The 18,545-nt window shown below is 42.7% G+C and overlaps 1 protein-coding gene across 1 annotated transcript in view; it reads right to left on the bottom strand.

The window, feature by feature from the left end:
• Nucleotides 1-18,545, bottom strand: part of gnb1l (guanine nucleotide binding protein (G protein), beta polypeptide 1-like) — a 103,678-nt gene that overhangs the window by 10,100 nt on the left and 75,033 nt on the right. The window contains exon 6 of the mRNA XM_034171115.1: nt 1,882-2,097. Coding sequence (XP_034027006.1) covers nt 1,882-2,097 — 216 coding nt within the window. The remainder of the gene's footprint in view (nt 1-1,881; nt 2,098-18,545) is intronic.

Below are 18,545 nucleotides of genomic sequence, written 5' to 3'. Positions count from 1 at the left end.
TGAATGAGTGTAAGTCCTTACACTCAGTGGTCCACAGTCTGTACACAGTCAGGAGGAGAACCTCCACCTCCGAATCACACACTCGTGCAGCTCTTGTCTAACCACTTATCTGTTCAGAGAGTGTGGCGCAGTCGTCGTCGTCACGCCACACGCCGAAGTCCCGGATAAGGCAACGTCCACAAGAATAAGGCTGCAAGAGAGATCTGGTTTAGTACACACAAAGTGTCAGATAGCAGAGAAAATACCTCTCGGTAGTCGATTTCTCGGCGGGGAGGTGGAGTTGCAGTCCGGCTTAAGTACTGGTGTAGATGAGTGACAGCTGGTGTGATGAGTGACAGCTGTCACTTCCTCTGGGTCTGGCGCCCTCTCGTGCTTGGAACGCGCACTCCAAGCAGGGCGCCCTCTGGTGGTGGTGGGCCAGCAGTACCTCCTCTTCAGCGGCCCACACAACACTCAATACTTTGTTGATGCACCGTTGCCAACAATTACAGCCTCACGTTTTGTTGATTATGATACCGCAAGCTTGGCACACCTATCTTTGGGCAGTTTTGCCAATTCCTCTTTGCAGCACCTCTCCAGCTCCATCAGGCTGGATGGGGAGCATTGGTGCGCAGCCATTTTCAGATCTCTCCAGAGATGATCAATCTGATTCAGGTCTGGGCTCTGGCTGGGCCACTCAAGGACATTCACAGAGTTGTCCTGAAGCCACTCCTTTGATATCTTGGCTGTGTGCTTAGTGCTGTTGACCTGCTGAAAGATGAACTGTTGCCCCAGTCTGAGGTCAAGAGCGCTCTGGAGCAGGTTTTCATCCAGGATGTCGCTGTACATTGCTCATTCATCTTTCCCTCAATCCTGACTAGCCTCCCAGTTCCTGCCACTGAAAAACATCCCCACGGCATTATGCTGCCACCACCATGCTTCACTGTAAGGATGGTGCTTGGTTTCCTCCAAACATGACACCTGACATTCACGCCAAAGAGTTCAATCTTTGTCTCATCAAACCAGAGAATTTTGTTTCTCATGGTCTGAGTCCTTCAGGTGCCTTTTGGAAAACTCCAGGTGGGCTGCCACATGCAAATTACTAAAGAGTGGCTTCCGTCTGGCCACTCTACCATACAGGCTTGATTGGTGGGTTCCTATAGATACGGTTGGTCATCTGGAAGGTTCTCCTCTCTCCACAGAGGAATGCTGGAGCTCTGACAGAGTGACCATTGGGTTATTGATCACCTCCTTGAATAAGGCCATTCTAACCCCAATCACTCAGTTCAGACAGGTGGCCACCTCTTGAAAGAGTTCTGGTAGATGTGAACTTCTTCCACTGTGCTCATTGGGACCTTCAAAGCAGCAGAAAGGTTGCTGTGTCCTTCCCCAGATTTGTGCTTCGAGACAATCCTGACTCAGAGGTCTACAAACAATTCCTTTGACTCTATGTTTGGTTTGTGCTCTGACATGCACTGTCAACTGTGGGACCTTATATGTAGACAGGTGTGTGCCTTTCCAAATCATGTCCAATCAAATTAATTCATCCCAGGAGGACTCCAGTTGAACTGTAGAAACATCTCAAGAATGATCAGTGGAAACAGGATGCACCTGAGCTCAATTTTGAGCTTCATGGCAAAGGCTGTGAATACTTACGTACATGTGATTTCTTAGTTTTTCATTTTCAAAAATCTTGCAAAAATCTCAAAAAAAACTTTTCACATTGTCATTATAGGTTACTGCGTGTAGAATTTGGAGGAAAAAAAATAATAATTTCACCCAATTTGGAATAAGGCTGTAACATAAAATGCGGAAAATGTGAAGCGCTGTGAATACTTTCCAGATGCACCGTAGTACACACTATTTCAGCAACAACTCCCTCTTAGCCTTTTGTGCTCTAACCTGCAGGTTGTTCTGTCTATCCAGCATCCAAGTGGAGAGGTTCTTGTCAGAGGAACCGGATACACCCCTCAGACGCTTGGTGTCAAAGGTCATGCACATGACAGGTTCGGGGTGGGCAGTGATCTGGCTCAACTTGGACCTCTGTGCTACGTCCCAAAGCAGCAAGGATCCGTCTTCATACCCAGCAAACAGGAGAGGTCCAGATCCTGCATCTGGCTAAAAGTGTGACAGAAAGGCAAAGATTAAGACTATGTAAAGTTTCTGCAAAATGGGACATGAGAACAAAAAACACAGTGTGGGATAAGATTGAGATGAGGGCCAGAGCACATTAGCAACCACAAAAACCACTGTGTGTTGCTGGGAGCTGAGTGGAGCAAAGGTTATCTTTGTGGAAGCTTCTGCTGACAGTAGAAGAGAAGCCGAGGACTTCATTCATCAGTCTGCTGCTCTCTCTTCCTAGCACCCCATTACAGCACTCCTCACTTTGCTCCTCATCTGTACTACTGAGCAGCAGACCTCAGTGCCGACACTGAGACAGTCAGGCCCCAAAATATTGGAACAGCAATACCACGTCATGTTGGCATGAAGAATGTGAGAAAATGGTTTAAAAGTTTCGAGAGTCAGCTTTAATTTCCTCATACCATATTTTCCAAAGTCACAGGGTTTGTTTTTTTGTTGGCATTTGTTAGTTTGTTTGTTTTAAAACTGGTTTAGGAGGTGCTGTGACTTATACTGTAAGACGATTTAAAAAAAAAAAAGAAACTAGAGTGTTGCCCATGGGGATCCATGGGCTCTATATTAGGTCGTGTTTATAAAATAGGTAGCTGACGTTTTTCCAGGGTGGTAACAAATTATGTATAGTTTCTATATGAGTTGGAATGGTGTGTGAGTCCAGAATATTTTTAGAACCTTAGACCTTAGCAGTTTTTAGGGGAAGAACTCAACCCTTTTATTTCCCATTAATTATGTAATTGTTTTATGTTAATTTAAGCTTTGGTCCCACCAAATAATAAAGCCATGAATAATGAGCCATGTATCGATTTGTCAGTGATTATTTGAATAATGAGCTATGTATAAATCTATCACGTATTCACCAAGAAGAAGCCTCTATGTGCCTGTAAGTACCTTGTATGTGTCATGTATCAGCCTTGAATGAGTGACATGTCATTTGAGCCCCGTCCAGCCTCAAATGGCTCGTGTCGCCACATATGATCCACAACAAGCCACATATGCTCCATGTAGTGCCATGTAACGCAACGTTGGTGCACGTTTCGGCATGGGTTTGGTCCAAACCTCCAGCCCTCCCACATTTGGTCCCTTTAAAGTGTGGGTTTTCAATTCACAGCATCCATTCAAGATGCTGTCACATTTTTTAAACACAGTCCAAAAAAAAGACACTCCTGCACAGTCCAGCCAGTGTGTGCATCCGTGCATCAAGCTGCAGTTCATCTGTGTTCCAGAGTTATTAAATGTGCTTCTTTTCACTGGCTTTATTTCTTCCGCGGCTTACAGTCATTTTGACACCAGCGATCCAACTTTTAACTTGGTGTTCATCCGTTCTCATCTGCTAAATTGGTCTTGTGCGTGCTCGTCTTCTGCGTAAATGCTTGTCTTCATTGTGACATCAGTGATCCAACTTTTAACTTTGTGTTTGTCTGTTATTGTCTGCTAAATAACTCTTTTGCACACTCGCATTCTGCATAAATGTTCGTCTTCATTTTGACACCGGTGATCCAACTTTTAACTTTGTGTTCGTCCATTATTGTCTGCAAAATCACTCTTTTGCGCGCTCGCGTTCTGTGTAAATCCTTGTCTTGAGTGCCAGTCATTGCGTCAGTGCGCACACACAGTGGAGCTCATCTGATCCATTATAACAAGAAGTTAAATCTATCACAAACATACTTTTACATACAAACATACAGATCCCACTCATGGTAACGGCAACACAACACTTAAGTCACTCATGGTAATGGGAAGATGACACTTAAGTCACTTGTAGTAATGGCAACATGACACTTAACTAAATTGACTAAACCAATGAACTACAAAACACAATAAATCAATAACACGAACAGCACTGTAAAACTAACAAAAACCAACATTTGAAACCCCGAACTCCCATGGTGCATTGCAGCACACATCCACTGTTCATGCTCTTAGCTGCTATTGCTAATTTCTCCAAAAATATTAGTCCTGTCAACTTCCCTTTTATGCAACATTCATACTTGACCCAAAACACATAAGTATACCAAACGCCAAATGTCAGCTCTCCTCAGTTTCTCCCCGTGATAGGAGCCACACACACACACACGCACAACACAGAGATCACTCGGCTATTATAATATAGATCATGCATTCATTATTAACAATAACCATTTACATTAGGCTTTCCCAAGAATCAATGAGGTAAACAAAAGAAAATCCAATAATAAAAGTACATTAAAACAATTAAAAATCCCAAATTAAAGAGTTGATTAAAGAAAAAAATCAAAGGGAATCACATTTTTATTCTAGTTTTTTTCAAGGATGTGGGTCAGTAATCCCTGTTCATCTGTGTCAAATAACATCCAATATGTTGTCCATTGGACATTTTGAAATATAAAAGTCCTTGTGGCACACATCACAATTTGAGGGCTTCCTGCAAAAATCCACTGTTCACTTCTGCAAATGTGTTCATTTAATATTTTTGTGGTCGAAATGGCATCAAATGACATCCAATATGATGTCCATTGAAGATTTGTGCATCTTGCTTATTTTGTAAATTAAAAGGCCTTACATTAAAAACAGCACATGTGATGTGCACATGTGCTGTGTTTAAAAAGTGGAGTTCCCAATGCAGAAAAAAGTGCGACTTCTCTGGTGTAACATACATTTTACTTTCCCTCCTTCAAGTGGTATTTTTTGATAGGTGTGACTTAGGTTGTTGTCACACAGTCTTTCACACAGCAGCAGAATAAATTAAAGCAACTCAGTGTTTTGTAATCTCCTGTAGGAGCCGCAATTTAAGTTAAATATGATGCATATGCCATATTCCGTTATTTTATGTTGTATCTGGAGGTCATTTGACGTTATACATGGGTTATAAATAATGTTTAAAAGGCTAAAAACACATTAACGTTAAACGGACATAATGTCGAACCCCCATCCTCCCCACCCCAACTCGCTTGAAAGCCACGCCTCCAGCATACCAAATGGAGAAGTAAACAACCTTTAATCTGTAAAAAAAAAACCCTGTTAATTTCTGAAGTAACGGCACACAGGCACCTCTGTAGGATTTATTGTTTTTAATCACTGCTTTGCTTAATTTTTCTGAAGTTTGAATCTGAGTACAGCTGCAGTCACTTCACAGAGAGCAATTGAGAGAGAGATTGGACTTCATACGCATGCAAAAAAGAGGAGCGCTCTGGCCACAGGGACATCTGTGTCAAAATTTACAAATGAATAAAAAATGGCAAGGTGAACCCAGCACACTTTGTGTTCGCATTATATAGATTAGGCGAACCATACTGTGGCTTTTTATCGAACTGAACTGCGACCAGGTGTTCACAGTTCGATTAATTTTAAACGGGTCTGAGCGTAGTTGAGTGGTAGAGTGTTCACATGTGCACAAAAAATGTGGAGTCATCGATCTGAGTTCATTTTGAGGGCTGAAAAGGTCCAAGTGTGAAAACACCCTTATAGTCCAGGAAATATGATGTTCACATTAAACAATAAAAAAAACACACACACTTTATTACATTTTTTAAAAAATGGAATAAAAGTGTTTTTTCTTATCGATATTTTTAAGGTAGAACATTCCCAGTCGTAACATGAGACATTCATTCATATTCTATACCCACTAATTTAAATTAAGGGCATCGGTACCTAGAGCCCAACCCAACAGTCACTGGGCAAGAGGTGGGGTAGACTCTAACACGAGTCAGCAAAGCAAAAGCTAAAAATGTGATGCAGAGTAGTTAATTAGTTACTGCATTGATAAGTCAAATAATTTATATAATTGTTAGTCAACTCTCAAAATTTCTCTTTAATAAAAGACAGAAATATAATGATTGTGCAGTCTTCAACCTTGACATCCTTACCTGAACTCCTTTCAGAAATTATGTGAGGTCTAAAAGTTTAATTTCACACTGGGAACCACTTGGGGATTAAGGACCTTGCTCAATGGCAGTGAAAAGGAGGATGAGGCTGTTCTGTCAAGTCATAGGATTGAACCTCTGACCCACTGGTCAAAAAAGTCCACTAATCTTACCTTTATGCCATCACTTTCCCCAGTACATGACCTTCAATACTGAACTCACCATGTCCATTTGCTCAGTCCACAACTGGGCATGTCAATATCAGATTGCAAAGCACAAGTACAAATGTGCCCTTTTCTCAAGATGTAGAACAGTTCAATGGTGAACCTAAAGGCCCCTTCACACATTGTGTAAATTTGGTCGAATTACGGCGAAACAGTTCGAATAAGCGAACCATGAAAACATCTCGCCGATGGGCAGGCATTTACAATCATGCTGCGAAGAATTCATTCACGCTCCTACACGAACACATTGCAAACAACTGGAGCATGTGTAACCACATCGGACCGCTGCTGTGGAATAAATAAAAACAAAAACCAGCTGGTACCTGTGGAACCACATCGCACCGCTGCTGTGGAATAAATAAAAAATAAAAACGAGCTGGTACATGTGGAACCATATAGTGCCGCTGCTGTGGAATAAAAAAATTTTTTTTTTTTTAAAGCCACACTCGTGGGGCACTTACACAAATTTCACAGCCAGCTCAAAAGCTGTTGTCTGCTGACTGTTTTTGTGATGATAGTGCAAATGGCCACACATTTTCTAAGTGCCACACGAGTGGTGTTAGATGTTTGTGGGTGTCAGCTGGAATTTGGCCGACACCTGCCGTGAGAGAGTTCAATGGGCTCGCACAGCGCACATTCTGTCTTTCAGCCGCTGGTGTGCGCAAATAGTTGTAGCAACAGGTGTACGAGGCAGCTACGAATTTACACATACTGCAAACAATTCCTGCTTCAAGCACACTTCGTGCGCACTTTGACCAAATTTACACGATATGTCAAGGGGCCCGAAGAAACAAGGCAAGGTATTTACTACAAACTGCCTGGACATCTGAACACAACGGCTTTTCTTCTCAGACATACACAACAACCAAGTAATACTGGTTAAACTTGTCACATATCATGCAGACAACTGGCAAGTTTGGAACAGAGCAGAAATTCACTTTGATTTACACCCTAGATACTTAACTATTTTCTAAATATAGACACGTATCCAGGTACTCTGAGGTTAATGATGTGCTCTAAAACAGCTCAAGGAAAAAGCGCTAAATTTAAAATGCAGCGGACCACAACAGAACCAGATTCAGTACACCCAAAGCATTAACGAGCAGCAGACATAATAGAACACAAACAGGCGTTGACGTTCCAATTATTTTAACTGCCAATTAACCCATCACTGAGCAAATACAACAGAGAAAGATCAAAAGATTCATATGAAAAATATGTAATTGTGTAATATGTAATTAAATTTGATGACAAGAAGAGCACACCCTCCCTCTGTGCAAACAGAGGTACGCACGTACACACACACACAAACAGTGGAATCCCATGGTGCAAAAATGAGAAACATGCTCCCTTTCCAGTTTCATCTACATTACATGACTCTGTGTAGGCTCTCAGTTGTCCAGGTGGTTTCCATAGTAGAGAAGCTTGAATCTTCGACTGGACTAGGTTGCTTGACGCGAGGACGTTTCGGTTCAGATCGCAGAAGCTTCCTCAGCTAAAATTCTTGCTCTGGTAGTCTGACTTCTGTCTTGACTCTTGTAGAGAAGAATAAAACCGAAGCCACAAAAGCTGGAGTTTTAAACCTAACCAGTGCCCTCCTAATTTTAATTTAAATAAAAACAGAATACAATGATTTGTAAATCCTCTTCAACCTATATTCAATTGAATACACCACAAAGACAAGATATTTAATGTTTAAACTGATAGACTTTTTTGTTTTTGTGCAAATATTTGCTCATTTTGAAATGGATGCCTGCAACACGTTTCAAAAAAGCTGGGACAGTGGGAACAAAAGACTGGGAAAGTTGATGAATGCTCAAAGAACAACTGCTTGGAACATTCCACAGGTGAACAGGTTAATTGGAAACAGGTGAGTGTCATGATTGGGTATAAAAGGAGCATTCCCAAAAGGCTCAGCCATTCAAAAGCAAAGATGGGGTGAGGATCAACACTCTGTGAACAACTGCATGAAAAAAAAAATAGTCCAACAGTTTAAGAACAATGTTTCTCAATGCTCAATTGCAAGGAATTTAGGGATTCCATCATCTACAGTCCATAATATAATCAGAAGATACAGAGAATCTGGAGAACTTTCTACAGGTAAGCGGCAAGGCCGAAAACCAACATTGAATGCCCGTGACCTTCGATCCCTCAGGCAGCACTGCATTAAAAACCGACATCATTGTATAAAGGATCTTATCGCGTGGGCTCAGGAACACTTCAGAAAACCATTGTCAGTTAACACAGTTCATCGCTACATCTACAAGTGCAAGTTAAAACTCTACCATGCAAAGCAAAAGCCATACATCAACAACATCCATAAACGCCGCCGCCTTCTCTGGGCCGAGCTCATTTGAAACGGGCAGGCGCACAATAGAAAAGTGTGCTGTGGTCTGATGAATCCACATTTCAAATTGTTTTTGGAAATCATGGATGTCGTGTCCTCAGGACAAACGAGGAAAAAGACCGTCTAGATTGTTACCAGCGCAAAGTTCAAAAGATAGCATCTGTGATGGTATGGGCGTGTGTTAGTGCCCATGGGATGGTCAACTTACACATCTGTGATGGCACCATCAATGCTGAAAGCTACATCCAGGTTTTGGAGCAACACATGCTGCCATCCAAGCCACGTCTTTTTCAGGGACGTCCCAGCTTATTACCTACAAAGCTTCAACAATTGTCCTCAGTTCCCAAATGCTTATTGAGTGTTGTTAGAAGGAAAGGTGATGTAACACAGTGGTAAACATACCACTGTCACAGCTTTTTTTAAATGTGCAAATCATTGTATTCTATTTTTATTTACATTTTACACAACGTCCCAACTTTATTGGAATTGGGGTTGGAGATCGTGGCCAATTTAAAATGGTCCATTCTTTCTGTTCGGTTTCAACAATTATTGGGTGCTGTTGGATGTGTGCTTTGAGTCGTTGTCCAGCTCAGACCTGGTGTTCTGACACATTTGGATTTAAAACACCTTGTTAGACCTCTGATTTAATCATTGCTTTGATGCATTCAGTATTAGCAGTATCAGCAGAGTGTGTAAAGCAGCCACACAGTGTGGAAGAACCACCAACATGTTTTACTGCAACAATTTGTGGACATACGGCTTTGTATAACTCGAAACACACTGGAAGAAAAAAAAAAATTTACACCACAGTTACAGAGGCAGAGTACATTCTGTTATGAGACACACATACTACAATGTACACACATACACAGTCTACACATCAGCCAGAATTCATTTAAGTTTTACCCCTGAACAGTAAAATCCAGGACCTGAACGACAGGCCTAGTCGTTATAAACACTGCACTCAAAATACTAAATTCACAAACAGCCATGATGGACACAAAATAATCCGTATAAATAAAAGCATTCAGCTGGAAAAACATGCAGTTTGTACATTTGCAACTAAAAAACTTGGACCAATGACATTTTGAAACCATGTAAATTTGAGGTAGTGTCATGTCAAAAAGTACCCTTCTCCTGATTTCATATATATATATATATATATATATATATATATATATATATACACACACACACACACACACACACACACACTCTGAGGCAAATAAGTATTTGATCCACTGTCAATTTTTACATGAACGGAGAGCAGGCCCTGATCCAGACCGGTTTGGACCGATGCAGTTGCATTGGTCAAATTTTTTTTTACGCATCGTTCATCATCGGTAAACAAAAAAAAAAAATCTTGAATAATCCTGAATAGTGCCGAATGTGTCCCCACGGTGAACACAGCTTTGGTTTTCATGTCAACCTATAGTCTATAAATTATACGGATTTTCCTGAGTTTCAGAGTCATACGGACGTACAAATAAAGTTGGATATTCAGGGTTTAGTCTGCAGCGGCTCTGTAATCAACCATTTCTGCAGCGCGACTCCACTTTGAAGCCGTGAACCATTGAAGCAATTATTCGATTCAATGGCTCCTGGCTCTTTGATTTGCTGCTCTTCAGAAGCGGTAAGTCCGCTTCTTAACCCCTCTCAAAGCCATTAAAATATCATGAGTCACTTTTGTGTGTATTAAAGTCACTAACTGGGACTCTTGTCTTGTTGCAGTCAAGAAACAAGAATCGTCCTCCGTTCCGTTCACACAGCTCGAAACGCTGCGCGGCTCTCTGCCGAGACAGAGTCTGGTCAGAATTAATAACTTCAAAATGAATTGAAGCTTTAAATAAAATGACACCTCTTTCCAAACACTGTAATACAGACAAGAAACTACAATCGACTAAAACGTTTTTTTCCTCCCAAAATGAAACGTGCTGTATTTCTTTACAAATTACATCCTGAAGTGAAGCACAGCAGCTGTAAGAGCTCAGCCCAGATATATGGAAAGACATTCATGCCAATAATGTCTGAAAGGAAATGCTTTTAACAAAAACTACAGATTTTGTTTCTTCCTGTTATTTGTTTATTTATGTCCAGAGATCAAGGATCCACCATGTAGAGTTTATTATGTCCAAAGTTTAAGGAATATAAAGTTTAGGAATATAAGCAGTCATAATTTTATTGATTTTATCAATTGAAAAAAAAATCAAATATAGATTCAGGTATAAATGAAAGATTTTGGTAATAAATTTGATCCTTCCATCCATCCATCCATTTTCTTCCGCTTTATGCGGAGTCGGGTCGCGGGGGCAGCAGCTCAAGCAAAGCCGCCCAGACCTCCCGATCCACACACACCTCCCCCAGCTCCTCTGGGGGAACCCCAAGGCGTTCCCAAGCCAGCTGAGAGATGTAGTCCCTCTAGCATGTCCTGGGTCTTCCCCGGGGCCTCCTCCAAATCCAGTGAGGCGTCCAGGGGGCATCCGGAAAAGATGCCCGAGCCACCTTAACTGACTCCTTTCGACGTAGAGGAGCAGCAGCTCGACTCCGAGCTCCTCCCGAGTGACCGAGCTCCTCACCCTATCTCTAAGGGAGCACCCAGCCACCCTGAGGAGGAAACTCATCTCGGCCGCTTGTACTCGCAATCTCGTTCTTTTGGTCATGAGCCAAATCTCATGACCATAGGTGAGGATCGGAATGTAGATCAATCGGTAAATGGAGAGCTTTGCCCCCCTACTCAGCTCTCTCTTCACCATGACGGTCCGATAAAGCGACCGCATCACTGCAGATGCTGCACCGATCTGTCTATCGATCTCACACTCCATCTATCCCTCACTCGTGAACAAGACCCTGAGATACTTTTAAACTCCTCCACTTAAGGCAAGGACACTCCACCAACCTGAAGAGGGCAAAGCACCCCTTTGCGGTCAAGAACCATGGCCTCGGATTTGGAGGTGCTGATTTACATCCCGGACGCTTCACACTCGGCTGCAAACCGCCCCAGTGCACGCTGAAGGTCCTGATTTGACGAAGCCAACAGAACCACATCGTCGGCAAACAGCAGAGACGAGATCCTGTGGTTCCCAAACCAGACCCCCTCTACACCCTGGCTGCGCCTAGAAATTCTGTCTATAAAAATAATGAACAGAACTGGTGACAAAGGGCAGCCCTGGCGGAGGCCAACGTGCACTGGAAATAGGTTTGAATTACTAACGGCAATGCGAACCAAGCTCTTGCTGTGGTCGTACAGGGACCGGCTAGCCCTTAGCAAAGCACCCCAGACCCTGTACTCCTGGAGCACCCCCCACAGGGTGCCTCGAGGGACACGGTCGAACGCCTTCTCCAGATCCACAAAACACATGTGGACTGGTTGGGTGAACTCCCATGAACCCTCGAGCACCCAATGGAGCGCGTAGAGCTGGTCCAGTGTGCCGCGACCAGGACGAAAACCACACTGCTCCCCCTGAATACGAGGTTCGACCATCGGTCGAATTCTCCTCTCCAGTACTCTGGAATAGACCTTACCGGGGAGGCTGAGGAGTGTGATACCCCTATAGTTGGAACACACCCTCTGGTCCACCTTCTTAAACAGAGGGACCACCACCCCGGTCTGCCAATCCAGAGGCACTGTCCCCGATCGCCACGCGATGTTGCAGAGGCGTGTCAGCCAAGACAGTCCCACAACATCCAGAGACTTAAGGTACCCAGGACGGATTTCATCCACCCCAGGAGCCTTGCCACAGAGGAGCTTTCTAACCACCTCGGTGACTTCGGCCTGGGTAATGGATGAGTCCGCCTCTGAGTCCCCAGTCTCTGCTTCCTCTTCGGAAGACGTGACGATGGGATTGAGGAGATCCTCGAAGTATTCCTTCCACCGCCCAACACCATCCCCAGTTAGGGTCAACAGCTCCCCACCCGCACCATAAACAGTGCTGGTGGAGAGCTGCTTCCGCCTCCTGAGACGTCGGACGGTTTGCCAGAATCTCTTCGAGGCCGACCGATAGTCCTCCTCCATGGCCTCCACGAACTCCTCCCAGACCCGAGTTTTTGCCTCTGCGACCGCACAGGCTGCGGCACACTTGGCCTGCCGGTACCTGTCAGCTGCCTCCGGGGTCCCACCTACCAACAAAGATAAGTAGGGCTCCTTCTTCAGCTTGACGGCATCCGTTACTTCCGGCATCCACCACTGGGTTCAGGGATTGCCACCGTGACAGGCACCAGAAACCTTGTGACCACAGCTACGAGCGGCCGCATCAACAATGGAGGTGGAGAACATAGTCCACTCGGACTCCATGTCTCCAACCTCCCCCGGGATCTGGGAGAAGGTGGGAGTTGAAGACCTCGCTGACAGAGGGTTCCGCCAGTCGTTCCCAGCAGACCCTCACGATACGCTTGGGCCTGCCAGGTCTGACCGGCTTCCTCCCCTCCCAGCGGATCCAACTCACCACCAGGTGGTGATCGGTCGACAGCTCTGCCCCTCTCTTCACTCGAGTGTCTGAGACACGTGGCCGAAGGTCAGGTGATACGACTACAAACTCGATCATCGACCTCCGGCTCAGGGTGTCCTGGTGCCACGTGCACTTATGGATACTCTTGTGCTCGAACATGGTGTTCTTGATGGACAAACTGTGACTAGCACAGAAGTCCAACAACTGAACACCACTCGGGTTCAGATCAGGGAGGCCGTACTTCCCGATCACCCCCCTCCAGGTCTCATTGTCGCCGCCCACGTGGATGTTGAAATCCCCCAGGCGAACAATGGAGTCCCCAGTTGGAGCGCTATCTAGTACCCCTCCCAGGAACTAAAAGAAGGTCACGTATTTGATCCTGTTTGCAGTCAATTTTTGTTATAGTGTTTTGAAGTATAATAAATATATTAAAAGAAGTGTGACAGTGTATGTTGCACATGAATAAAAGAATGAAGATTATTGAATAACAAGACGCGTACGATTTTTATTTTATCATTGGGCAAAAATGCATCTGTCAGATTTTCACTCTGGATCCAGCCCTGGAGAGGTCTGTAATTTTTATTATAGGTACACTACAACTGTGAGAGACAGACTCTAAAAAATAAAAAAATAAAATTCAGAAAATCACATTGTATGATTTTTAAATAATTAATTTGCATTTTATTGCATGAAATAAGTATTTGATCACCTACCAAGAATTCTGGCTCTCACAGACCTGTTAATTTTTCTTTAAGAAGCCCTCCTATTTTGCACTCTTTACCTGTATTAATTGTACCTGTTTGAACTTGTTACCTGTATAAAAGACACCTGTTCACACACTCAATCACACTGCAACCTATCCACCATGGCCAAGACCAAAGAGCTGTCTAAGGACACCAGAGACAAACCTGTAGACCTGCACAAGACTAAAATTGGCTACAGGACAATAGGCAAGCGGCTTGGTGAGAAGGTAATTATTAGAAAGTGGAAGAAACACAAGCTGTGTCAATCTTCCTCATTATGGGGCTCCATGCAAGATTTTTCCTCGTGGGGTAAGGATAATTCTGAGAAAACCCAGATCTACACAGGAGGACCTGGTCAATGACCTGAAGAGAGCTGGGACCACAGTTGCAAAGATTATATTAGTAACACATGATGCTGTCATGGTTTAAAATCCTGCAGGTCAGTAAGGTCCCCCTGCTCAAGATAGCACATGTCCAGGCCCATTTGAAGTTCGCCAGTGACCATCTGGATGATCCAGAGGAGGCATGGGAAAAGGTCATGTGGTTACATGAGACCAAAATAAGCTTTTTGGTATCAACTCCACTCGTCGTTTTTGAAAGATGAAAACAACCCCAAGAACATCATCCCAACCATGAAGCATGGGGGTGGAAACATCGTTATTGGGGGTGCTTTTTCCGCAAAGGAGACAGGATGACTGCACCGTATTGAAGGGAGGATGGATGAGGTCATGTATCATGAGATTTTGGCAAACAACCCCCTTCCTTCAGAAAGAGCATTGAAAATGGGTCGTGGCTGGGTTTTCCAGCATGACAATGACCCAAAACACACAGCCAGGACAACTAAGGAGCAGCTCCATAAGATGCACTGCATGGCCCTGGAGTAACCGAGCCAGTCTCCAGACCTTAACTCGTCAGAAAATCTTTGGTGGGAGCCGAAACTCAAAAACTGAAAGATCTCGAGAAGATGTGTATAGAGGAGTGGACCAAAATCCCTGCTGCATTGTGTGCTAGCTTGGGCAAGAACGCCAGGAAACGTCTCACCTCTGTAACTGAGAACGAAGGTTTCTGTACAAATTTTAAGGTCTGTTTTGAGGAGGTGATGGTCTAGTGGTTAAGCGCTGGGCTTGAGACCAGAGCATCCTTGGTTCAAATCCAAGCCTGACTGGAAAATCACTAAGGGCCCTTGGGCAAGAATCTGAATCCCTTTGTTGCTCCTGGTGTGTAATGAGTACCTTGTATGGCAGCACCCTCACATCGGGGTGAATGTGAGGCATTATTTGTAAAGCGCTTTGAGTGTCTGATACAGAAGGAAAAGCCCTACATAAATGCAGTCCATTTACCATTTGTTTTTCTATTATATCAAATACTTATTTCATGCAATAAAATTCAAATTAAATTAAAAAAAAAAAATCAGACAATGTGATTTTCTGACTTTTTTAAGAGTCTTTTTGGAATAAGGTGCTGTGGACTGATTAAATTAAAATTGAGTTATTTGGACATAACAAGGAGAGGTATGCATGGCTGAAAAAGAACACAGCATTCCAAGAAAAACACTTGCTACCTACAGTAAAATTTGGAGGTGGTTCCATCATGCTGTGTGGCTGTGTGGCCAGTGCAGGTACTGGGAATCTTGTTAAAGTTGAGGGTCACATTGATTCTAGTCAATATCAGCAGATTCTTGAGAACAATGTTCATGAATCAGTTGAAATTGCGCCAGGGCTGGATCTTTCAACAAGACAACGACCCTAAACACTCCTCAAAATCTACTAAGGCATTCATGCAGAGGAACAAGTACAACATTCTGGAATGGCCATCTCAGTCCCCAGACCTGAATATTATTGAAAATCTGTGGTGTGATTTTAGGTGGGCTGTCTATGCTCGGAAACCAACAAACCTGAGATGTTTTGTAAAGAAGAATGGTCCAAAATACCTTCAACCAGAATACAGACTCTCACTGGAAGCTACAGGAAGCATTTAGAGGCTGTTATTTCTGCAAAAGGAGGATCTAATAAATATTGATGTATTTGTTCTGTTGGGGTGCCCAAATTTATGGACCTGAATAATTTTATTTTAAGAATTATTGCACAGTTTCTGTAAATCCTATAAACTTAATTTCACTTCTCAAATATCACTGTTTGTCTGCTATATGATATATTTAGCTGAAATTGCTGATCCAAACAACCAATGATTTATAAACAAAAATCATGGAAATCATCAGGGGTGCCCAAACTTTTACACACAACTGTACACACACACACACACACACACACACACACACACACACACACACACACACACACACACACACACACACACACACACACACACACACACACACACACAAGCATGTTGCCCATGGGGATCCATGGGCTCAACATTTGGTAATGTTTATAAAATAGGTAGCTGACATTTTTCAAGAGTGGTAATAAATTAAGCAAAGTTTGTATAATGAGTTGGAATGGCGTGGGAGCCCAGAATGTTGTTAGAATATTATACCTTAACCATTTTTAGAAGAAGAACTCAACCCTTTAATTTCCTGTTAATTATGTAATTTTTAAATATTAATTTACAATCTTAATGTATTTATAAATTGTTTAGGTTGTTATTAAATACACACTACTATTATCATTATTATTATTCATTCATTCATCTTCAACCGCTTATCCAGGATTGGGTTGTGGGGACAACAGCTCCAGCAGTGGACCCCAGACTTCCCTTTCCCAGGCCACATTGACCACCTCTGACTGGGGGATCCCTGGGCACTCCCAAGCCATTGCGTAGATATAATCTCTCCACCTAGTCCTGGATCGTCCCCGGGATCTCCTCCCAGATGGACGTGCCAGGAACACCTCACTATGGAGGCACCCAGGGGGCATCCTTACCAGATGCCCGAACCACCTCAGCTGGCTCCTTTCAAGCGAATGAGCAGTGGCTCTACTTTTGTCAACTGATTTTAAAATGGACCACAATGGAAATAAGTGTTGTCAGTTTCTTTTGCCATCTATGTATTTTTAACATTGGTTAAAAATATTAGTTGGTGCTGTTCGTCCTTGACCCAAAATAAATAAGCATACCAAACACCAAATGCCACCTGTTCTCAGTTTCAGAAGCAGGTGCTTCTATTTTTGCCCACACACAACCAGAGACGGTGGTAGAAGACCTCAAATGCAGTACAGTTTTCACTCATAGAAGGGCAACATGACACTTAACTAAACTGACTACACCAACTGAACTCCAAAAAACACAATAAATCAATAACACTAACAACACTGGAAAACTAACATCCCTGGCTCTCAAGACCAGGCACCTAAGTGGCTCTATTCTACTCTTCTTTTTTAGATATTTAGATATACCTTATTATACACTAGTAGAGTTCTACCTTAGAATTGGAATGTATTATAGAAGACATACCTTACTGAAATTTCATGAACTACAATTCCAATATTTAAAACCCCAAAACCACAAACTCCCATGGTGCACTGCAGCACAATGTCCATTGTTCACTGCTTTCACTTTTCATTTTCGCAGTGTTCATCCAAAATACATAAGCATACCCAACGGAAAATCTCACCTCTCCCCAGTTTCAGTGACTGAAGCCATACACACGCACGCATACAGAGGCCACTTGGCTATTATAATACAGATACACACATACATTCATATAGTTACACACACACACACACTTTTTTTTATGACAAACATCCTAATATTTACAGTCTGGATGAAAATAAACATCCACAAATTATAACTACAAAAATAGTGTTCATGAGAAGTCTGCATGTATGCCTCATTGTTTTAGTCTGGCGACAGTCACATCTCCTTGGGTGTGGTTTAATAAGGTCAGCAGCTATTAATCAAAGTATTGCTACAGAGCTATGACATGGTGGGTGTATAGTGGCTAGCTATAGCAAAACAATATTGCTCTTTCTGATGCATGCCTTGGGTTCAGCAATACATATTTTTAGAGCATATTTGTTTTAGCCTATAGATGCCACACCACAGGGACAGTTGAGCATATATTGTCAACTGCATTAACTTCAATCCAATTATTGAAATATTTAACAGAATATTTCTTCACTGTTCTGAGATGGTGGAACACTGAGTGCTGTAGGCATTGCCGCACTTAACACAATTTCCATAGCAAAAATTTCCCATAGGTGGAGCTGTTGGCGCTAGGTCTTAGGTGGTTTAGCTGGGAACATGTGTGGTCACAGTCTTCTGTGATCACAATGTTGTTTAAAATTAAATAGAAAGGGGCTGGTGGTAATTTTTCTGAGTTAGTGATCTGTTGTTTGAATGTACTTTTGCTTCATAACAAAGCTTTTAATTTGGTGGGGGAGGGTATTTTATGGTAGGACAGTAGTTAAGATCATTAAATCTCTCTACCTAAAGTGTCTTTTTTATTGTACCCGCTTATGAATCCTTTTATACATTTTTGCTGCATTTTCTTCTTAGGTATAGAAAGTGTCCAGTGTGTATATTTTGTGTCAGATGACTTTTGGTGTGTAATATTTGTGCTTTCAGTGTTCCCTCCAGTTGGTAGTCTGTAAATAATCTGAATGATCTTTGTAGATTTGAAGATCTGAAAAAGAGATTTTACTTTGACTGGTCTCGGCTGTGATTTAAAAAAAAAGACAAGATACAAGACCTCTCTGAAAGTGAGTCTTTGAAGGGAATAAAAGACACCTGTAAATCAAATTTGACTCGCAAAATGTAATTTGTACATGTGAAAAATACATGTTGTAACAAATCTTTTTTTTTAAATATGTTAAAAACTAGAGCACCACGCTAACAGAGTGCAAACCTCTACCAACACTAGTTTCCAATTC

Source organism: Thalassophryne amazonica, chromosome 5 (assembly GCF_902500255.1).
Source record: "Thalassophryne amazonica chromosome 5, fThaAma1.1, whole genome shotgun sequence".
Lineage (NCBI taxonomy): Eukaryota > Metazoa > Chordata > Actinopteri > Batrachoidiformes > Batrachoididae > Thalassophryne > Thalassophryne amazonica.
The sequence above is the reverse complement of the archived record's forward strand: the minus strand, read 5'-3'. Positions and strand labels throughout refer to the sequence as shown.